Raw genomic sequence first — 15,492 nt, forward strand, 5'->3', positions numbered from 1 at the left:
TCCCAACTTAACAACGTATTTAGTATATTCTGGACACCAAAACTGGCTAAAGTATAAAACCAGCTGCATATAAAAAGGACATATAACCTCCCTAGTTCTGACTGATGTCCTATACAACCAAGGATGAAATCAGCTCTCTGGTCACAGCACTGCACTGGGAGCTCATGTTCATCTGATGGTCAACCACAACCTGTAATACCTCCTTGTTACAGGTTCTCAAGAGTTCCCATCCTGCAGACATTGTCTGCAGCACTCTGTCCTAATACATAACCTGACTTCTAAGTTAGAACTATGAGGAGCTCAAATCAAAAGGATGTTTCGGCAAAAGTATAAGTGCAAGGTAAACATACAATAGTATTTCCCTCACCAGTCCATACTTCAATGATTTTTTGAGATGGTAGTGTTGACTAAAACTTGATGGATCCCTCCTCTTTCATGAATATGCCTACTAGGTTTTGACCTCTTTAGAATTTACAACCTCTTACAGCAATAGATGAGACATTTTAACTAGATGCCTTTTGAAAAAGTACCTTCTTTTCTGGTTCTTGTTTTGAAATCATATCATGATTTCACTTGATGACACAGTTTTTATATTATGTGAAATATTGATTACTTCTCACAACATACATAATTTTAAGGCAAAATATTTTGCAAACATCTGATTCATTAGAACACACAGTTATGTGATAACTATAAAGACAGTAGGTATTGTGAGTCTTTATTGAGGAAAACAATAACCAGAGGATCTCTTTCAATCACACAGAACATACAGTTTTATGGTTCTGTTTTTATGGTACTCTCCCTATATTTTTAAATTCTATTTTAATTGGCATAATAATTCAGCAAATAGATTTCACTGTGCTTCCACATTTTTCCCTGAAGAATCTTGTTCTAAGGTGCTTAAGAATCTTTACATTTAAATATGTTCCTAAGAGCAGAGATGCACATGCAGGTTTTTTTTTAAGTGCTGACAAATGGGGGGGAAAAAAATGAAAATAATTAAAAATGAAGAGTTCTTATATACTAATAAGGACAGGGCTGGGGTATAGCCTCTCCATCCCAAACCAACTACACACACAAATGCTAACAAAATTTGCAAATGCAGCAGCATTAGCACAGAACTTTTTATTGTTGGTCCAGTTGTTTATTTTGCTCTTTTTATACAAAATATACACAAAGGGAACATGAACTTTATATACATGTATGCATAAACTGTGTATAGTAATATAATACACACTAATTAGAACACATATGCAAGTATTTTTTTACAAGGAATTAGTAAAGTTGAGACTCACCTATAAAAATCTTCAAAGTTCAGTTCAGCTTTTCCTTTCTTGCCAAAAAAGTGTACAAGCAGTGTAGTATCTGACAGTGAACTTGAAATATCATCAGCACGCTTAAATATCAGAATAAAAAAAAATTAAAGGCCATGACTGGATCAGTTACAGAAGTATAATATGAGAATGCTTATCATCACAATAAACTTCTCTATTAAGATAGTCTGTGTTTTACGTTCACAGTCTTAAAAAATACTTCACTGTTAAAATCCATTAAATTAATTTAGTCATGCAATTTTCACACAAAATAGCATTAGGCTGTTAACTGCACTTAGTAGAAAACACTTAAAACAACAATATAATATAATGGAAGCTGCAATGAAGGGGGAAAAAGCATGAAAAATAAAACCAGAAACTCTTGATTAAAAAAATGTTCTAGTCAGTTGAGGTAAACCATAAAAATACCTCCCTTTGTACACAATCTCCTTTCTCTTCTACAATGCAACTACAAAGAGGTTACTTTAAAGAACATTACTTCATATATTCTGATTTTATATTTCAAAATTATTAACTATGAGACTGTGTTCCAAAACCATTCGCATCAGTCAGGAGTACTTTATATGATTATGTTCTGTAAGTAGCAGATGACTACAGTTTAAGTTTTATTGCCAAATATATTTAAAACAACAGAATTGTAAGAAATTTTTAAATCATGAAGTAATATTTTGACTCATTCTCTTAAGAATGTTCCTCATTTACTGAGTATGTGGTCTCTGCATCAAGACAGATATCTCTGAACAGGTACTAATGCTTTTTCTTTAATAAATAATGATCAACTTTGAATGCACAGAGTTAGAACAGTAAAATCAACTAATTTTGACCACTTGTAATAGCAAGAGTTGTAAATAGGAAGACATGCATATAAACAGAGGTAACTATCATCAGTGTATAAACAGAAGTAATGATTATCTTTGTACAGTGATTGTGCAACATTCCACATTTTTACTACATACTCATTACCCTTAACTATCATGTATGTGCATTGATTTCACCTCTTTTACAAAGAAACTGTTGATATACTGAAGAGCTATAAAAATAATTCAGTAATATAAGGCTCTTAAATAAGCCACAGTATTCCACCATGGCAATGTCCTTCTGGCATTAATGTGCATCTACCAACATCTGAAATTCAGAGAGTAATGTATTTAGTTTCTGTGCTGCACCTGCCTAGGGAGACCCTTCTGTCCAAGCTCTCATTTTTCTTACAAAGACAAGACCTTACGAAAAGCAAAGAATGGGAGTCAGTAGTTTCTGCTCTTCCTAGGCAAGCTACCACTCATCAGCAGTACCACATTTTTGTGGAAGCGTGCCTGCTGACTTTACTGTTAAAGTACTGTCCTGGTTTTGGCCGGGATAGAGAATTTTTTCTTCTTAGCAGCTAGAATAGTGCTGTGTTTTGGATTCAGTATGGGATCTGGTATGAGAAGAATGTTGATAATACACCTATGTCTTTAGTCGTTGCTAAGAAATCAAGGACTCTCCAACTCCCCGTGTCTTGCCCGTGCACAGGCGCACAAGGAGCTGGGAGCGAGCAGAGTCAGAGCACCGGACCCAAACTGGCCAGTGGGATATTCCATATCATGTAACATCATGCTCCGTATAGGAATGGGGGTGGACCATACCACAAGTAGTACAAAACAGAATACACAGTACAGAAACCTAGTAAGTGTTTGGGAGATGTAACTGTACTAATTTATCACTGTAATGATAGATTATAAACCTAGAAGTATAGAAAACTGTTCATACAGATCTATAAAAATCTGTATATGCAAACCTGCAAGTTGCACGCAGAGTCCTTTAAGTCTGACTTTATTTCATAACTGAAGAGGCTATAAATTCATAACAGATGGAGAAACTCTAAATGAAGAAACTAAGAAGAAATTTTTAATAGTACACAGTAGTTCAACATCATGTACCATGAAAAACCATTTCACATCTACATTCTCTGAAATATACTATATTAATTTCAAATTTAAATACAGATTTGTAAAAAATGTAAAATGCAATATCCATTAAGAGTATTTATGTATCAACAAGGAAAAACATGAGGCAGTAACAAAACAAATCCTTTCCTTTCAACATCCAAGAAGTAAAGAAATGAGAGGGACTTTTCCGTACTTAAGTATAATCAGTTTAGGATTCTCAAGATTGTATTTCATGTACTCCAGCTTCCTCTTTATTCTCATATTCTTCTCCAGGGAGAAATAAGATGACATGGTGTATATATAGGTAGAGAGATATTCCATGTCCTTCAATTAAGACAGCTCTGCTCTTCAAGTGAGCAAAGTAATTCAGAGAAGTAATCACTATTTGTCTTTTAATATTGTTATCCTCCACTACAGGACACAATATACTGAAATGCAGATACCCTGATTTCTTATGTCTTTTAAGCAATTAAATCCCTAAGCACATTCAAACAATTTCCCTCAAGTACACTGAAAAGATATCAAATGTTAAATTACAGCCTTTCATCTTGCAAAAACATTTCAAAACCTTAGACTTAGGTTGCATTCACCCATATCTAAAGAACCATTTAAAAAAAAATACAATCTGTAAGTCTTTTCACAATTCCCATTTGGTCAGCCTCACTAAATGAAAAAACCCCAAACAAAAAACTCACCCCAGAAACTCAAGCCAATATGCTTCTCTGCAGAATTGCAGGCAACTGAAAACTATTCCTGTGCTCCTTCTGCATTGATAACATTAAATAAATTCTCTCTCTCAAGGGCTAAGAATAAACCCAAAAGCCTTAATTATTTATTGTTCATAATAAAATTAATTTTGTATTTTAGATCAGTGAACGTGACCACATCTGTTTCTATATATTTCCATATATCTCTACTTTGATCTAATATATATTGCGGTCATTTAAATGAGAATAAAACCTTGCCTCATTTCTCTTTACCTTTACACTAACTGTAATACAAATACAGAGACAGGGACAAACAGGTGAGAAAACTGTTTCAGTCACATTATTGGCTTGCTGCATAATGGCAACATCTTTTCCTCTCAATTTCCTAACTTGAAGCGGAGTAAATTATTTTTTTTTTTTTTTGTATTCTGCAAAATTAAGTTCAAGCTTTTAATTAAAAAGAGAGTTGACTGAAAGTAAGTTACACTCATGAGCAATCATCCACTTGCAGCCACATATTCTGAGAATGAAGTATGCATATCATGCTTTGAATTAATAGGAGGTTTCTTACTGCAAGTCCTTGATTTTTCAATAGTGATAGGAAGTCCACCGATTTCCAGTAATTTAAGAATAAACCCACAAACTGAATTCAGAGATAACCAGCATATTCCAACAGGATGGTGTAGTTGCTAAATTAGGAATAGCAGAAACTGTACCATAAACTGTCCTAGGAAGAAACTGCATGTGATGAATAACTTCTTTTCCCCTGATAGAGACCTTGTAAGTTGATTCCCACAACAATGAACCTTATTTACTCTCATTTTCAACTTACACAAGGCCTTCTCAAAAGGCTATGAAACAACAGACTCCAGTGTCACCTAGCTTTATGCCACTTTTAGTACAGATGGCTATAATACTAATCAGATGTGAGAGTAGCTGGGAGAGATAAGAATGGATGAAAGCCCGATGGCTCAAAATTAACCCAAGCAAGATAAAGATGATTATGGTGAGAAGTGGGAAATTGCCAGTGGAACAAATGCAGGATGTAATTTTTCTTCATAAAATGATTTACAAGTGAGCAGAGAGACTTTTTATACATTTTAAAGACAATTCAAATCAATGTTTAGTATAGCTGCTGTTAAGCTTCAATTACATTGTACAGATATTAGTCTGGGGCATCAGATGTAAAAGAACTATCTCCCTTAAAATTAAAGGTATGTAGAGATTAGCAAATTTAAGTCCATCTATACTTGGGACTGAATTAATGCCAGCTAACTGTAGATTAAGGTGACAGTTAATTCAGAAAACTCTGTGCCCCAAGCTCCTTAAATAGTCAACAAAAAGAGTGGTCCTCTCTCCCCGCTCTATGTCTCTGCTTTAGCTGACTGGATAAGAACACTGATGTTCTGGGTTTTAAAATTTGTTGGAATAAATAAGGACTAATAGTTCAGGAGCTCATCAATTTAAATCCGAAACTGGGTCTACTGCTTCACTGCAAGTTTACTACAAATGTATTATTAGTATGAATATTGCTATAAATATTGGTATAAAACTCAGTTCTGTAACACTAGATTTTGTTTTGTTCAAAGGCAAATGAACTCAAGCTGAGCGAGGTACAGAGAAGGCCTATTTGGCCTGGGAAATGTAGGTTCTCCCTTCAGAGAAAAATCAAAGACCTTGTTGTGTTTAGTCCATGATAATGAAAACTGAGGGCTATGACTGCATTTATAAACACAACTATGAGTAAGAAGATTACCACTAAAGAAGAAAAAGCCCTATGAAAATTAAGGGACAACAGACTGGTATAAAGGAACTATGAGGAAATTTAGCTTGGAGATTAGAAAAAGTCCATCCAAGTCCTCAGGTTACTCAATAGCTTCTGCAGAGGAACAGCAGGGACAACACACTAATTACTTTTAATGTGGAGCGCGCATTGCTTATGAAGCAACAAAAAAAAAAAGATTGTTTTACCCTGGAGGTCTGTTTCAGTTCTTTTCTCATTATGAGCCTGCTTATGAAGCACGGGACTTGAGACCAGAGTCAGTAGGGAGTTGCTCCATTTCCTTTAATGCCACAACCAGCAGAGCAATCACCCTCACTCTATGGGGCACAGAAAAGCCTAAATGATCTAGTTTTCTGACCCTCTTGAATGATCAATACAAACAAATGTCTTACTCAATTATCTGAAGGCAGATCATTAAACAATAAACTTATTAGAATTTAAAGCAATATGAAAATTAATTTGACAGCTCTGTGATATTGCTAGTCCTCCATAATGATCATGTAATATTAAAAAAGATTGACTAATGTTTTGGTAGCCTTAAAACATTCCTGGTTTGATGCAACAATTAAAACAATCTTTGTGTGATACTGTTTTTGTGAGGATAAGCTCTGATAATATACATAAAAAGTACATTAAAGACATAAAGGTTAAGAGCTTAAGGGGATGCAACTCTCATTAAAGTTGTCATATCACTGGACCAAGCCTAAATGACAAAGGTTTCCTGAATTGCTTCTCTAACTGTGAAATACTGTTGCTATTAGTGTTAGAAAATGCTTCTTATAGTAAGGACTGAAGCGGACTTGATCTTCCCACTCCTTCAAAGCAAAGTAACTTTGCTTTTATGTGGAAATGACAACTTCTAACTATCTCACTGCACAGAACCAAATCCATTTCATCTGTGAACTTTCAGGTTTTTTTAAAAAAAAAAGTAATTAAAAGGAAGAGGAGAAACACAGTGTATAAAATAGGAAAATAATGAGAACAGAAGTAAATAAAGTAGCAGTCTGTTTATGGACCAGAGACAGAGGTTGTCCTATACCTCCGCAAGGTCCGAAAAGAGTGCTTGGCTTGTGCTACGTCTCAAAGTATCCCAATAGCTTCTGGGGACAAGGTCCTCTCCTTCTGTTTTAAGCACCTGCAGAAGTTTTGAGAAGCACAATTGTTTGAAAACCAAAGAACAACAAAACAACCACTTACAGACTTTAAATTCTTTTCCAACTGATCTTCAAAAGCATGGCTTGACTCTTGCTTCTACACAGAGAAATTTCTACCCCGTTACATGACACTTAGTAAATGAAAGCAATGCTGGTCTATTACAGCTATTTGCTTATTACTCATAATGTGGCTGTTCCAAAAGTACCACCAGACTCCACCTTTCCAAACAAAATAAATTAGAGAAAGTGTAAAGTGGAATTATTTATTACAAGTACATGTGAAAATGTTGATCTAAACCAGTATTTTTCTGAATGTTTTTCTAACAATTCTGTTTTGCCAAAAAAATATTAATTCATGTATTTATGATTTTTTTCTCATTAGTCAAAACATACATAACATCATACAACTAGTTATATAAAATTAATTTCATCCAGTAATCAGGATGACATCCTTGCACCAATAAAGAAATGCAAAAACCAAGCCCAGTAAACCCGACTTCAACTGTAATATACTTATCAAGAAAACACTATGCACATCTGATGACCAATCTTACCTTCTTTAAACAGAAAATAAGTATTTAATCTCTCCAAGGAAAATAAGCTTATCTTTTTGCTCTGAAATGTTTCATTTTTGGAAGCCTGAAAAAACCTCCCTTATTAAAACAGGCCTTCCTTTATCTTGCAATTAGTCTTGGAAGATCTAGGTAATATATATATTTGTTTGGTTTGTTTTATTTTTTTTTTTTTTATTTTTTTTTTTCCTGCCGAAGAATCTAGGGGAGGTGATCCTAAAGACAGCAGAAGGCTATTTGAATTTGGTTAGGGTTATTACAACTGAATGAATTTTCCCCTTTCTCTCCACAAGTTAATCTAAACTAGGTCTCCTACTTTCACAGCACCCCACTCACATCCATCTGGGCAGTCAAGACAAAGACAGAATAAGTTTAATCTTCTAACTCCAAACGAAAACCATTTTTTCTGACTCAGTGCATACTGTTCTCTTAGAAGATTTATGCTGCTGTGCGATGTGTAAAACCACATTGTTATCATACAGAATACTGTACAGAGTTGAAGGTTTAATGTCTCTATGTATTCTACATTATGTCAACACATTATATGTACTGCTTCTACCAGTTGTATTATGGACTTCCTCCACTAACCAATTCAACTCAGCTCTTTCTGTTAATTGACATCAAAGAAACATGAAAAACTATCAGGAATTATACCTATGCTTAATGTGTATTATACTTATGTTTCCTTTTTGAAAAAACCTGGGTTTATCCTTCAATTACTATGGAGTAACAGTTCCTATGTCATGGCCACAGTATTCTCATATATAACTGCATTTGGTCCTAAATTGCTCAATTAAAATAAATTTGTTTACTTCACTGTGCACAGGATCAGGTCCTTAAAGTTTCTCTCTTACACTTATTTATGCCTTTGATGTTTACTGGGTCATGGGAATGAATAACACCTCATTCTTTTATGCATACAATTCTGTAATTACCTATTTTAAGCATTCACAGAATTTGTTGTCTTACTGGAGATTTACTTTAATCAATGGAATTAGTACTTCTGGGCATGAACATTTTATTTTCCTTACATTCATCTCATCATAGTTATCACATTCTGGTTGGTATTTGGCTAGTGAAAGAACTCATGCAATACATGCTCAAATAGTCTTAACACACAACACAGCATGCACGAGAACATGACTTGAAAGAATTAACCTATGAAAATGACAATACAGAAATATTTAAGCCATTCAAAACATCACTGTATGCACTCTGCTGCTTATAGACCTTGACACTTCTCAAAAAATTAGAACTGTTTTGAAGGATGAAGTGAGAAGGTCCCAACATAGCACTCTGGACTATCCCAGATATTTTAGGACTGCACCTCCTTGGTCTTGAGTATCTTCAACTCCCCAGGACATCAAGTGAAACTGAAAAGGTTGTTACACTTCTTATTTCAGTAGGAGAAATAGAAACCCAAAGTATCAATTTTCTGGGGTGGGGGATTTGTCGGATACTGTGAATTCCTATACATCTGAGACTCCTTTGCATGGAGATCTCCATTCAGGTAGCAGGCGGGCAGAAAAAGATGGTGCACACTTGGGCATCATCTTAAAGAGTTTGGACGTGGCTGGAGTCTAGAAGGATATTTTTTACTAAAGCTGAAAATTACTGTATGAGTAGGAAAGCCTAACTAGTTTGATTTCAACTTAAAATAGGAGGCAGCACAGGAATATGGCAACCACTGTAACAGCCTCTTTCACTGCACTAAAACCTGATCTAAAATCCATTAAATCACAAGCCCTCATATTTTCTGCAACATTATTCTGACAACATTGCAGCATTTATATCGTGTCACTGCACCTTTTCATTCAACAGACTTCCTTCCTGCATATTGCCCAAATTCTATGTGCTAACTTCACAGGAAATAAAACAGCATTCTTGTGAAATATTATATCTGGAATTTCATTAGTTATCTGATCTTTAGGTTCTCTCCCCTAACTTTGAATATCACAATAATCATTCCAAAACAAGGTTAATTCTTCTATTTTAACATCATTTTTTACAACAGTTTTACTTCTGCTGTGATCCAAAACCTAATCAGGTCATGATGAAGACATTAAAACACTCAGATCTCTCTCTTGGTGATTCTCTCTCACACTCCTCAAAAATGACTGAAAATAATTTTACTGTCACCTACATAATACAGGGACTATTTTCTGTAAAACCCTATTCTAGTTCAACACTGAAAGTTCTTATTTATTTGTTCTGTAAGTGAAGCACAAAATTATAAAAGCTCTCTTCAGTTTTTTGTTTGTTTGCTTTCTGGGGTGAGTTGAAGGGGGGAACAAAGAGGTGAAGGATTCTTTCGACATATTATTACTTCACACTATAAACAGATAGACAAGACAGACCTGCATGAAATGACTCATGCAGGATGACTTAATTTACACACATTAAAAACAATCCTATAATTTCTTAAGATATATTTTGTCCTTTCCCTTAAAAATACAGTTTCCTTCATTTTATATAAATAGTACAACATTTCCTCCTGTAGGCTTGCCTGTTTCAGAACGCGTGCAACAAGCATGCACAATCTTTTATGCAAGTAAAGATCCATCATATTTTTACTGATTATCAGTAGTGTGCTTGATGAAAAAGATAAACATAGTAAATTTTCTTATAGCATACTATTTCACCTCACTGGTGAAGACTGCATATACTGAAAATAATTAGAGTACATACACTGTTAGTAGAAGTATGATATCCATAAAGTTGAAGACGCTGACATACAGCAAAAACGGGCCAAGCCAAGTATCACATGTCAGAATGAAGCCAAAAGAAGGGGAAAAAAGACAACAGAATAGGTTAAGACAAGCAAATCTTTATTTTATATATTATTAGATTTTGTTCGTTTGTTTTAAAATGACAATGAAGAAAAAATGGTTTATCTTCAATCTCATTTTTCAAATTTTCAAGAGAAGTACAGAGTTGCATAGATTATTCTCAGAAGAAACATTCCATTTTGCAATCTACTTTTTTCAAAAGATCTTCCTTTGGGTGTAAGTTTCCTTTGTTCAGAATAAACAGTGTGTGAGAGATTCAACAACTGACCTACAGTTTTGAAAAGCTGAGAAGGATAGGTCTCTCTGGATGGGAAGAAAAGATACCTTTTTATGCTCAGGGAAGGATTAAAACATATTAATTCTTGAAACTCAAACTTCCTACAGTTTCAGGGTGAAAGATCTGAGATCAAGTATCTATAGTCCCAAAAGGATAATGGGCACAATGAGAAGCTTTGCATATATGTCAAAGTTTATTTTTTATAATAAGGAATTTTTTCCATGAATATGCAAATAGCAAATGAACGTATTTTTTCTGATGTGGCCTTAACAGAGACCTGTCCCTGATTTTTACTTGTCCAACAGTAAAATAAGTTTCTGCTACTGCTGCCATCCTCCAGATAAACCAAAGACTTGTCTGACTTACCTTTCTTATGCACATAAGAAATACAAATTTGACATTATACAAGAATGAGTATTCAATATTCCACAAAAATCTATTCACATAATATAAACTAAAAACATTTTGCAGTGGCCATAAGCAGTATTTGATAAAAACATTAAATTTTAATATAAAAGCTAAGTTTACTTGTAACATTTCATAAGCTATTTTAAAACTACTATGTTAATAATAAGCATCAGGAGCTGTATGTCTACATGAACAGCTGCAGTTAGTTATGAGAGCAGGAGTATAGTTTGGTCTTGCCACTGAGATCTCTCACTCATAGACAATAACACTGGGTCATTACTATTCACTTTTTCCTAGATTTATAGACTCCAAATGGAATCAGTGTTACTGTCATAATATGTAATACAGTATTAAACACTATTTTTTCCTTTCTATAGACCACTTAAATATACTTTTTTTCCCCAATACCTGCAGTTTAGGCTAAATATTGCTTTTTTTTTTCTATATATGAAACTTATGCATATTCTTCTAATTATATGAAATTATTGTTTAAATAAAACCCTGAAAGTGATTTGTGAAATATATACACACATGATTTTGTCCTATAATGAAGAAAACAAACTACCACCTGCAACAATTCTAATTTTAACTTACCAGCATTGCACGTTTTTCTTCATCTCCTTTTCTTTCTCTCTTCTCATTTTTTTTCCTGAAAATCTCTTGTAGCTAAAATACAAACATTTTGTTTTTACTTAGTTTTCAGACAATTCACATGCATAACAATCATTCATCATCAGGAACGCTGCAAACAGTATTAAAATGTACTTCTTTATTGAAATATCACTGTTTCAATGATGCTTTATTGATCATATTCATGCTTTCATGTTCCTTCTGTGACCTTAATCATTACACAGAAAGGAAAAAGTAAAACATTTTTTCCACAAAGACCAGTAATTGTATTTGGGAGCACAATACTAAGAACATCCTATTTGGCTTCACATTTTAGCCAATCCAGCCTATACAAAAAGGGGGAGTTCCAGCTTTTTTCACCACCTCTAGGCACATCCTTTCTTGTTGGGTACTAATTAGTATCTGCATGGCTATGCACTCAGCTGGATCAATCTTTTTTTCATATTGTTAGTTTCCAAACAGATCAGTTCTTACTCCTGCTGGCACAAGGGAGGGGTGGAAACACCTGGTGGGGGTGAAACATTCCCCTTCAGCAGCAGCAAACTACTACTCAAGAGTAATTTATCAAGTACCCTTTTTTTTCAAGTCTGTTCAAAGAATACCTTCAGGTCTTGTAAAATACCCCTTTCACAACTTTCTATACGTTAAGAGCTTTAAACATGACTTCTGAGAAAACCTCAAATACAAGATTTAAGACACACAGATTCTTGAGCATATTTATTTTTTGAAATTATAAAGTCCTCACAGTAAGAACTAGTCTGTACTTATCTTTCTTTGTAAGTATCTGTTCTATTTATTTTTTTTATAGTAATACTTATTAATATTATCAAACCATTACGAAAAAAAGTGTCACTGTTTAATCTTCACATCAAGTAAGAGCAGTGTTAACTATGATGCCATCTATATCTCTACCTGTAAACTTCAGCCTTTCAAAAACTGCATGTGAAAATACTGTACTGCCACTTGCAGCATTTGCTAATCTCAAGGTGGGCTGGAAAAAGAATAAACACTGTGGCTGATGAATTTGTCCTATCTAGAATATAGTATTTGCAGAACCAAACATCATGTCATACAGACAATTGTGGCAGTCATTTCAAAGACCCGATTTTACCTATCTGAAGTCTGATAAAAACCTGATATTCTAATGACATGCGCACAGAGTTCCCCAGGGCTCGGAATGTGAAAGATCAAGTGTGTGTGATAAATTTTGCACACAAATTTTCTAAACTTAATTTCAGAACACCGTATTTCAGAGAAGGCAGATGACTAAGACAAAGGGATCAGCAAGCTCTGCAGCAGGGGCAACATTGAGATAAATTAATACAGTGTTCAGCGATTAAATAGAAAATGCATTTATAAATAATATTCTATGAATTTCCAAAATTGACTACTATCTTCTGGAATTGCCTTTAAGGCAAATACTGAGCAGAATATTGTGTGTGTCACTTTATCTATTTTTGACTATGGGATCAATTTACAGATCTTGGTATGTTTTTCCTAATTTTTTGCAAACTTATAGGCACAAATTACTGTAACATATGCTGACAAGGAAAGAGTCATGATAGGACATTCAGCTAGACGGTCAAGAGTATTATACCGTCTGCAACCCAAAACTGTGGAAAGAAGAAAGGTAAATTCCAAGAGAGAAGTAGAAAGAAAATACCTTGTGAAAAGTGAAGTGACAAGCCATGAAGTTAGAGAGAAGACCGGCACTAATTGAAAAACCAGAAAAGACTGGTAAAAAGCAATGCATCCTTGGATGCGTTTCCCCTGCCACAGAGGCAAAGGGAGGGGATTCTGTTGCATTCATCATTAAAGCACTTGCTAAACTTGTGGAAATGGATCTTTTGTTCAGAAGGAGTGCCATAGGATACCAGTGAGCAGAAAAGTGAATGCAAAAAGGATCTAGGAGTACTTTCATAGGAACATTATTTGAAACAGGATAATGAGATTGGCTGCTGAAAGCAGCAAAACCAAGATCTCCTATGACAAGGAAACACAATCCTTCTGTTCCTTGACCTCACCCCTATGACATAAGCAAAGAGGAAAGCACAAACACCATAGAATTATTTTACAAAAACACTAAAGCTGTTACCAGAAAAATTAAGTATTTTTCAACTCTTCACTATACCTACTCTTCTCTTCAAGAATCACATAACATGTAATCCCTACACCATCTCTTCAGTCTCTTTATTTGCAAACTATAAACCCAATTTTACAACAGCTGACTGTAATCAATGGAGAAGTATTTTGCAAACGCTGAATATAGTTCAAATGGCAATGCTTACAGTCTCCTGCTTCCAGGCACACAGATAATGCATACCCAAGCACGGCGAGTACAGGTGCAAAATATATGTTTTGGGACCAGGTCTACCACAACTGCAGCACCACTGAATCAACTTTTACTTTCATATTTACATAGACATTATCTATCTACCTACCTATCCATTTTAGTCTTTCTGAATTCAGATCTAACATTGACTTGTGGGTTTTGATCTCATTTCTGAAGGGTCACTGACACACTGATCAAGTAGCATTAGGGTCATAATAGGTGAAGAAGAGCATATCTAATATTTGAAAATTCTCCTTTCTTTCTTCTATTCACCATGTCTGGTAACAGAAAAAGAATAAGGAGGAAAAATTTGTATCAAGGATCATGACATAACAAATGAAAACCAGGATAAGAAGAGGACTATGAAAGCTGTGTGTGTGTGTGTGTGTGTGTGTGTGTGTGTGTGTGTGTGTGTGTGTGTGTGTTTTCCTCTGACTGGATGAGATCGTTATTAAGAATTAGCAAATACAAGGATCTGTTCGTTTAATATTAGAGTACAAAAAATTATCAGCATGCCACAATTTGCAAGTGGCAACAGCTTCCAAAATAAAGTTCTGCTTAAGATATGCCACCAGAAAACAAGCCCCCAGATCTCAGATCTCACTTCCTTGAGAAGAAGAACTGAAGGAAGTTCAGTGAGCTGAGGACAGTTTCTTTCATGTTTCCATTTTCTTTAGGTTAATTGAGCCTTATAACTTGGCTTGAAAACAATTAAGATACAGCACAAAGGAACTTAGGGTGTGTTCGTTTTAAATATATTGTGGTTTTAGAGTTAAATCCATTCCATGTGTCTGTTTCATTCTCTACATTTTGTTCCATCTTCTTCTTCAGTAAGGAAGTGGTTTTTTTCTCACATGCATTTACTGTATTTATTCATAGATTCAACTACACGCAAAATGTATGAAGATAAGAACTGATGACTCCTGCAAATGTCTGTATTTTTACAAACATCTGATTCAATCCTTATAAATACTTTTTATTTTATTAATCGCCTCTACTTGCTTGGTCCAGTTCAGGCTTTTCTTTGGAAAGCTTGTCTAAACCACTAACCACAAAATTTTAGATATTAATTTCTAAAGAAATGCCAAAAACTATGTTTGCCATAACGGTTTCAGTGTAATCCCAGACATCTGCTGCATATGAACATTCCCAGTTTAAAAAATTCTGATTTATACTATGTTGTGCAGGTTGTTAATCTAAAGCCATGTAGTCATTGTAAAATCAGAAGCCCTAATGATCAGTGGGCAATATTCTGCATTTCAAGATATTTTTTTTTTAAATGATAAATCTTTTTACTTCATCACTGACATTCATTTAGAATAGCATTAGTTATTCCTCCCATTTCTTCTAAAATCAGAAAATAAACAAATGAACATAAATCTGAAATAGCACTCTCTTTCCAAGGCTTTTTAATTTTACACTTGTCAGTGCAAGCATTATTCTCCTGTACTTAGCGGATCCCATCACAGGAAAATTTATGAAGTATTTGAATTTTAGGATGCAATTATCAGATTTATCATGATAAAAATCAAAATACAGTGGACGATTCAGATTTTTTTTAAGATTTTCTTTCAAGTG

At 34.4% G+C, this 15,492-nt stretch overlaps 1 protein-coding gene across 3 annotated transcripts in view; it reads right to left on the minus strand.

Moving 5' to 3' along the window:
- MICU3 (mitochondrial calcium uptake family member 3) overlaps positions 1-15,492 on the minus strand; it is a 57,750-nt gene that overhangs the window by 16,759 nt on the left and 25,499 nt on the right. For 2 of the 3 annotated variants that reach the window (XM_042807857.1, XM_042807858.1), the window contains exons 7-10: positions 11,547-11,618; positions 10,167-10,205; positions 6,792-6,887; positions 1,296-1,396 (exon numbers count right to left, since the gene is read on the minus strand). In XM_042807857.1, the coding sequence (XP_042663791.1) occupies positions 1,296-1,396; positions 6,792-6,887; positions 10,167-10,205; positions 11,547-11,618 (308 nt within the window). The remainder of the gene's footprint in view (positions 1-1,295; positions 1,397-6,791; positions 6,888-10,166; positions 10,206-11,546; positions 11,619-15,492) is intronic. The other variant, XM_042807859.1, reaches the window with a different exon arrangement.

The sequence above is a fragment of the Tyto alba genome, unplaced genomic scaffold, assembly GCF_018691265.1.
Source record: "Tyto alba isolate M040663 unplaced genomic scaffold, T.alba_DEE_v4.0 Super-Scaffold_6, whole genome shotgun sequence".
NCBI classification, from domain to species: domain Eukaryota; kingdom Metazoa; phylum Chordata; class Aves; order Strigiformes; family Tytonidae; genus Tyto; species Tyto alba.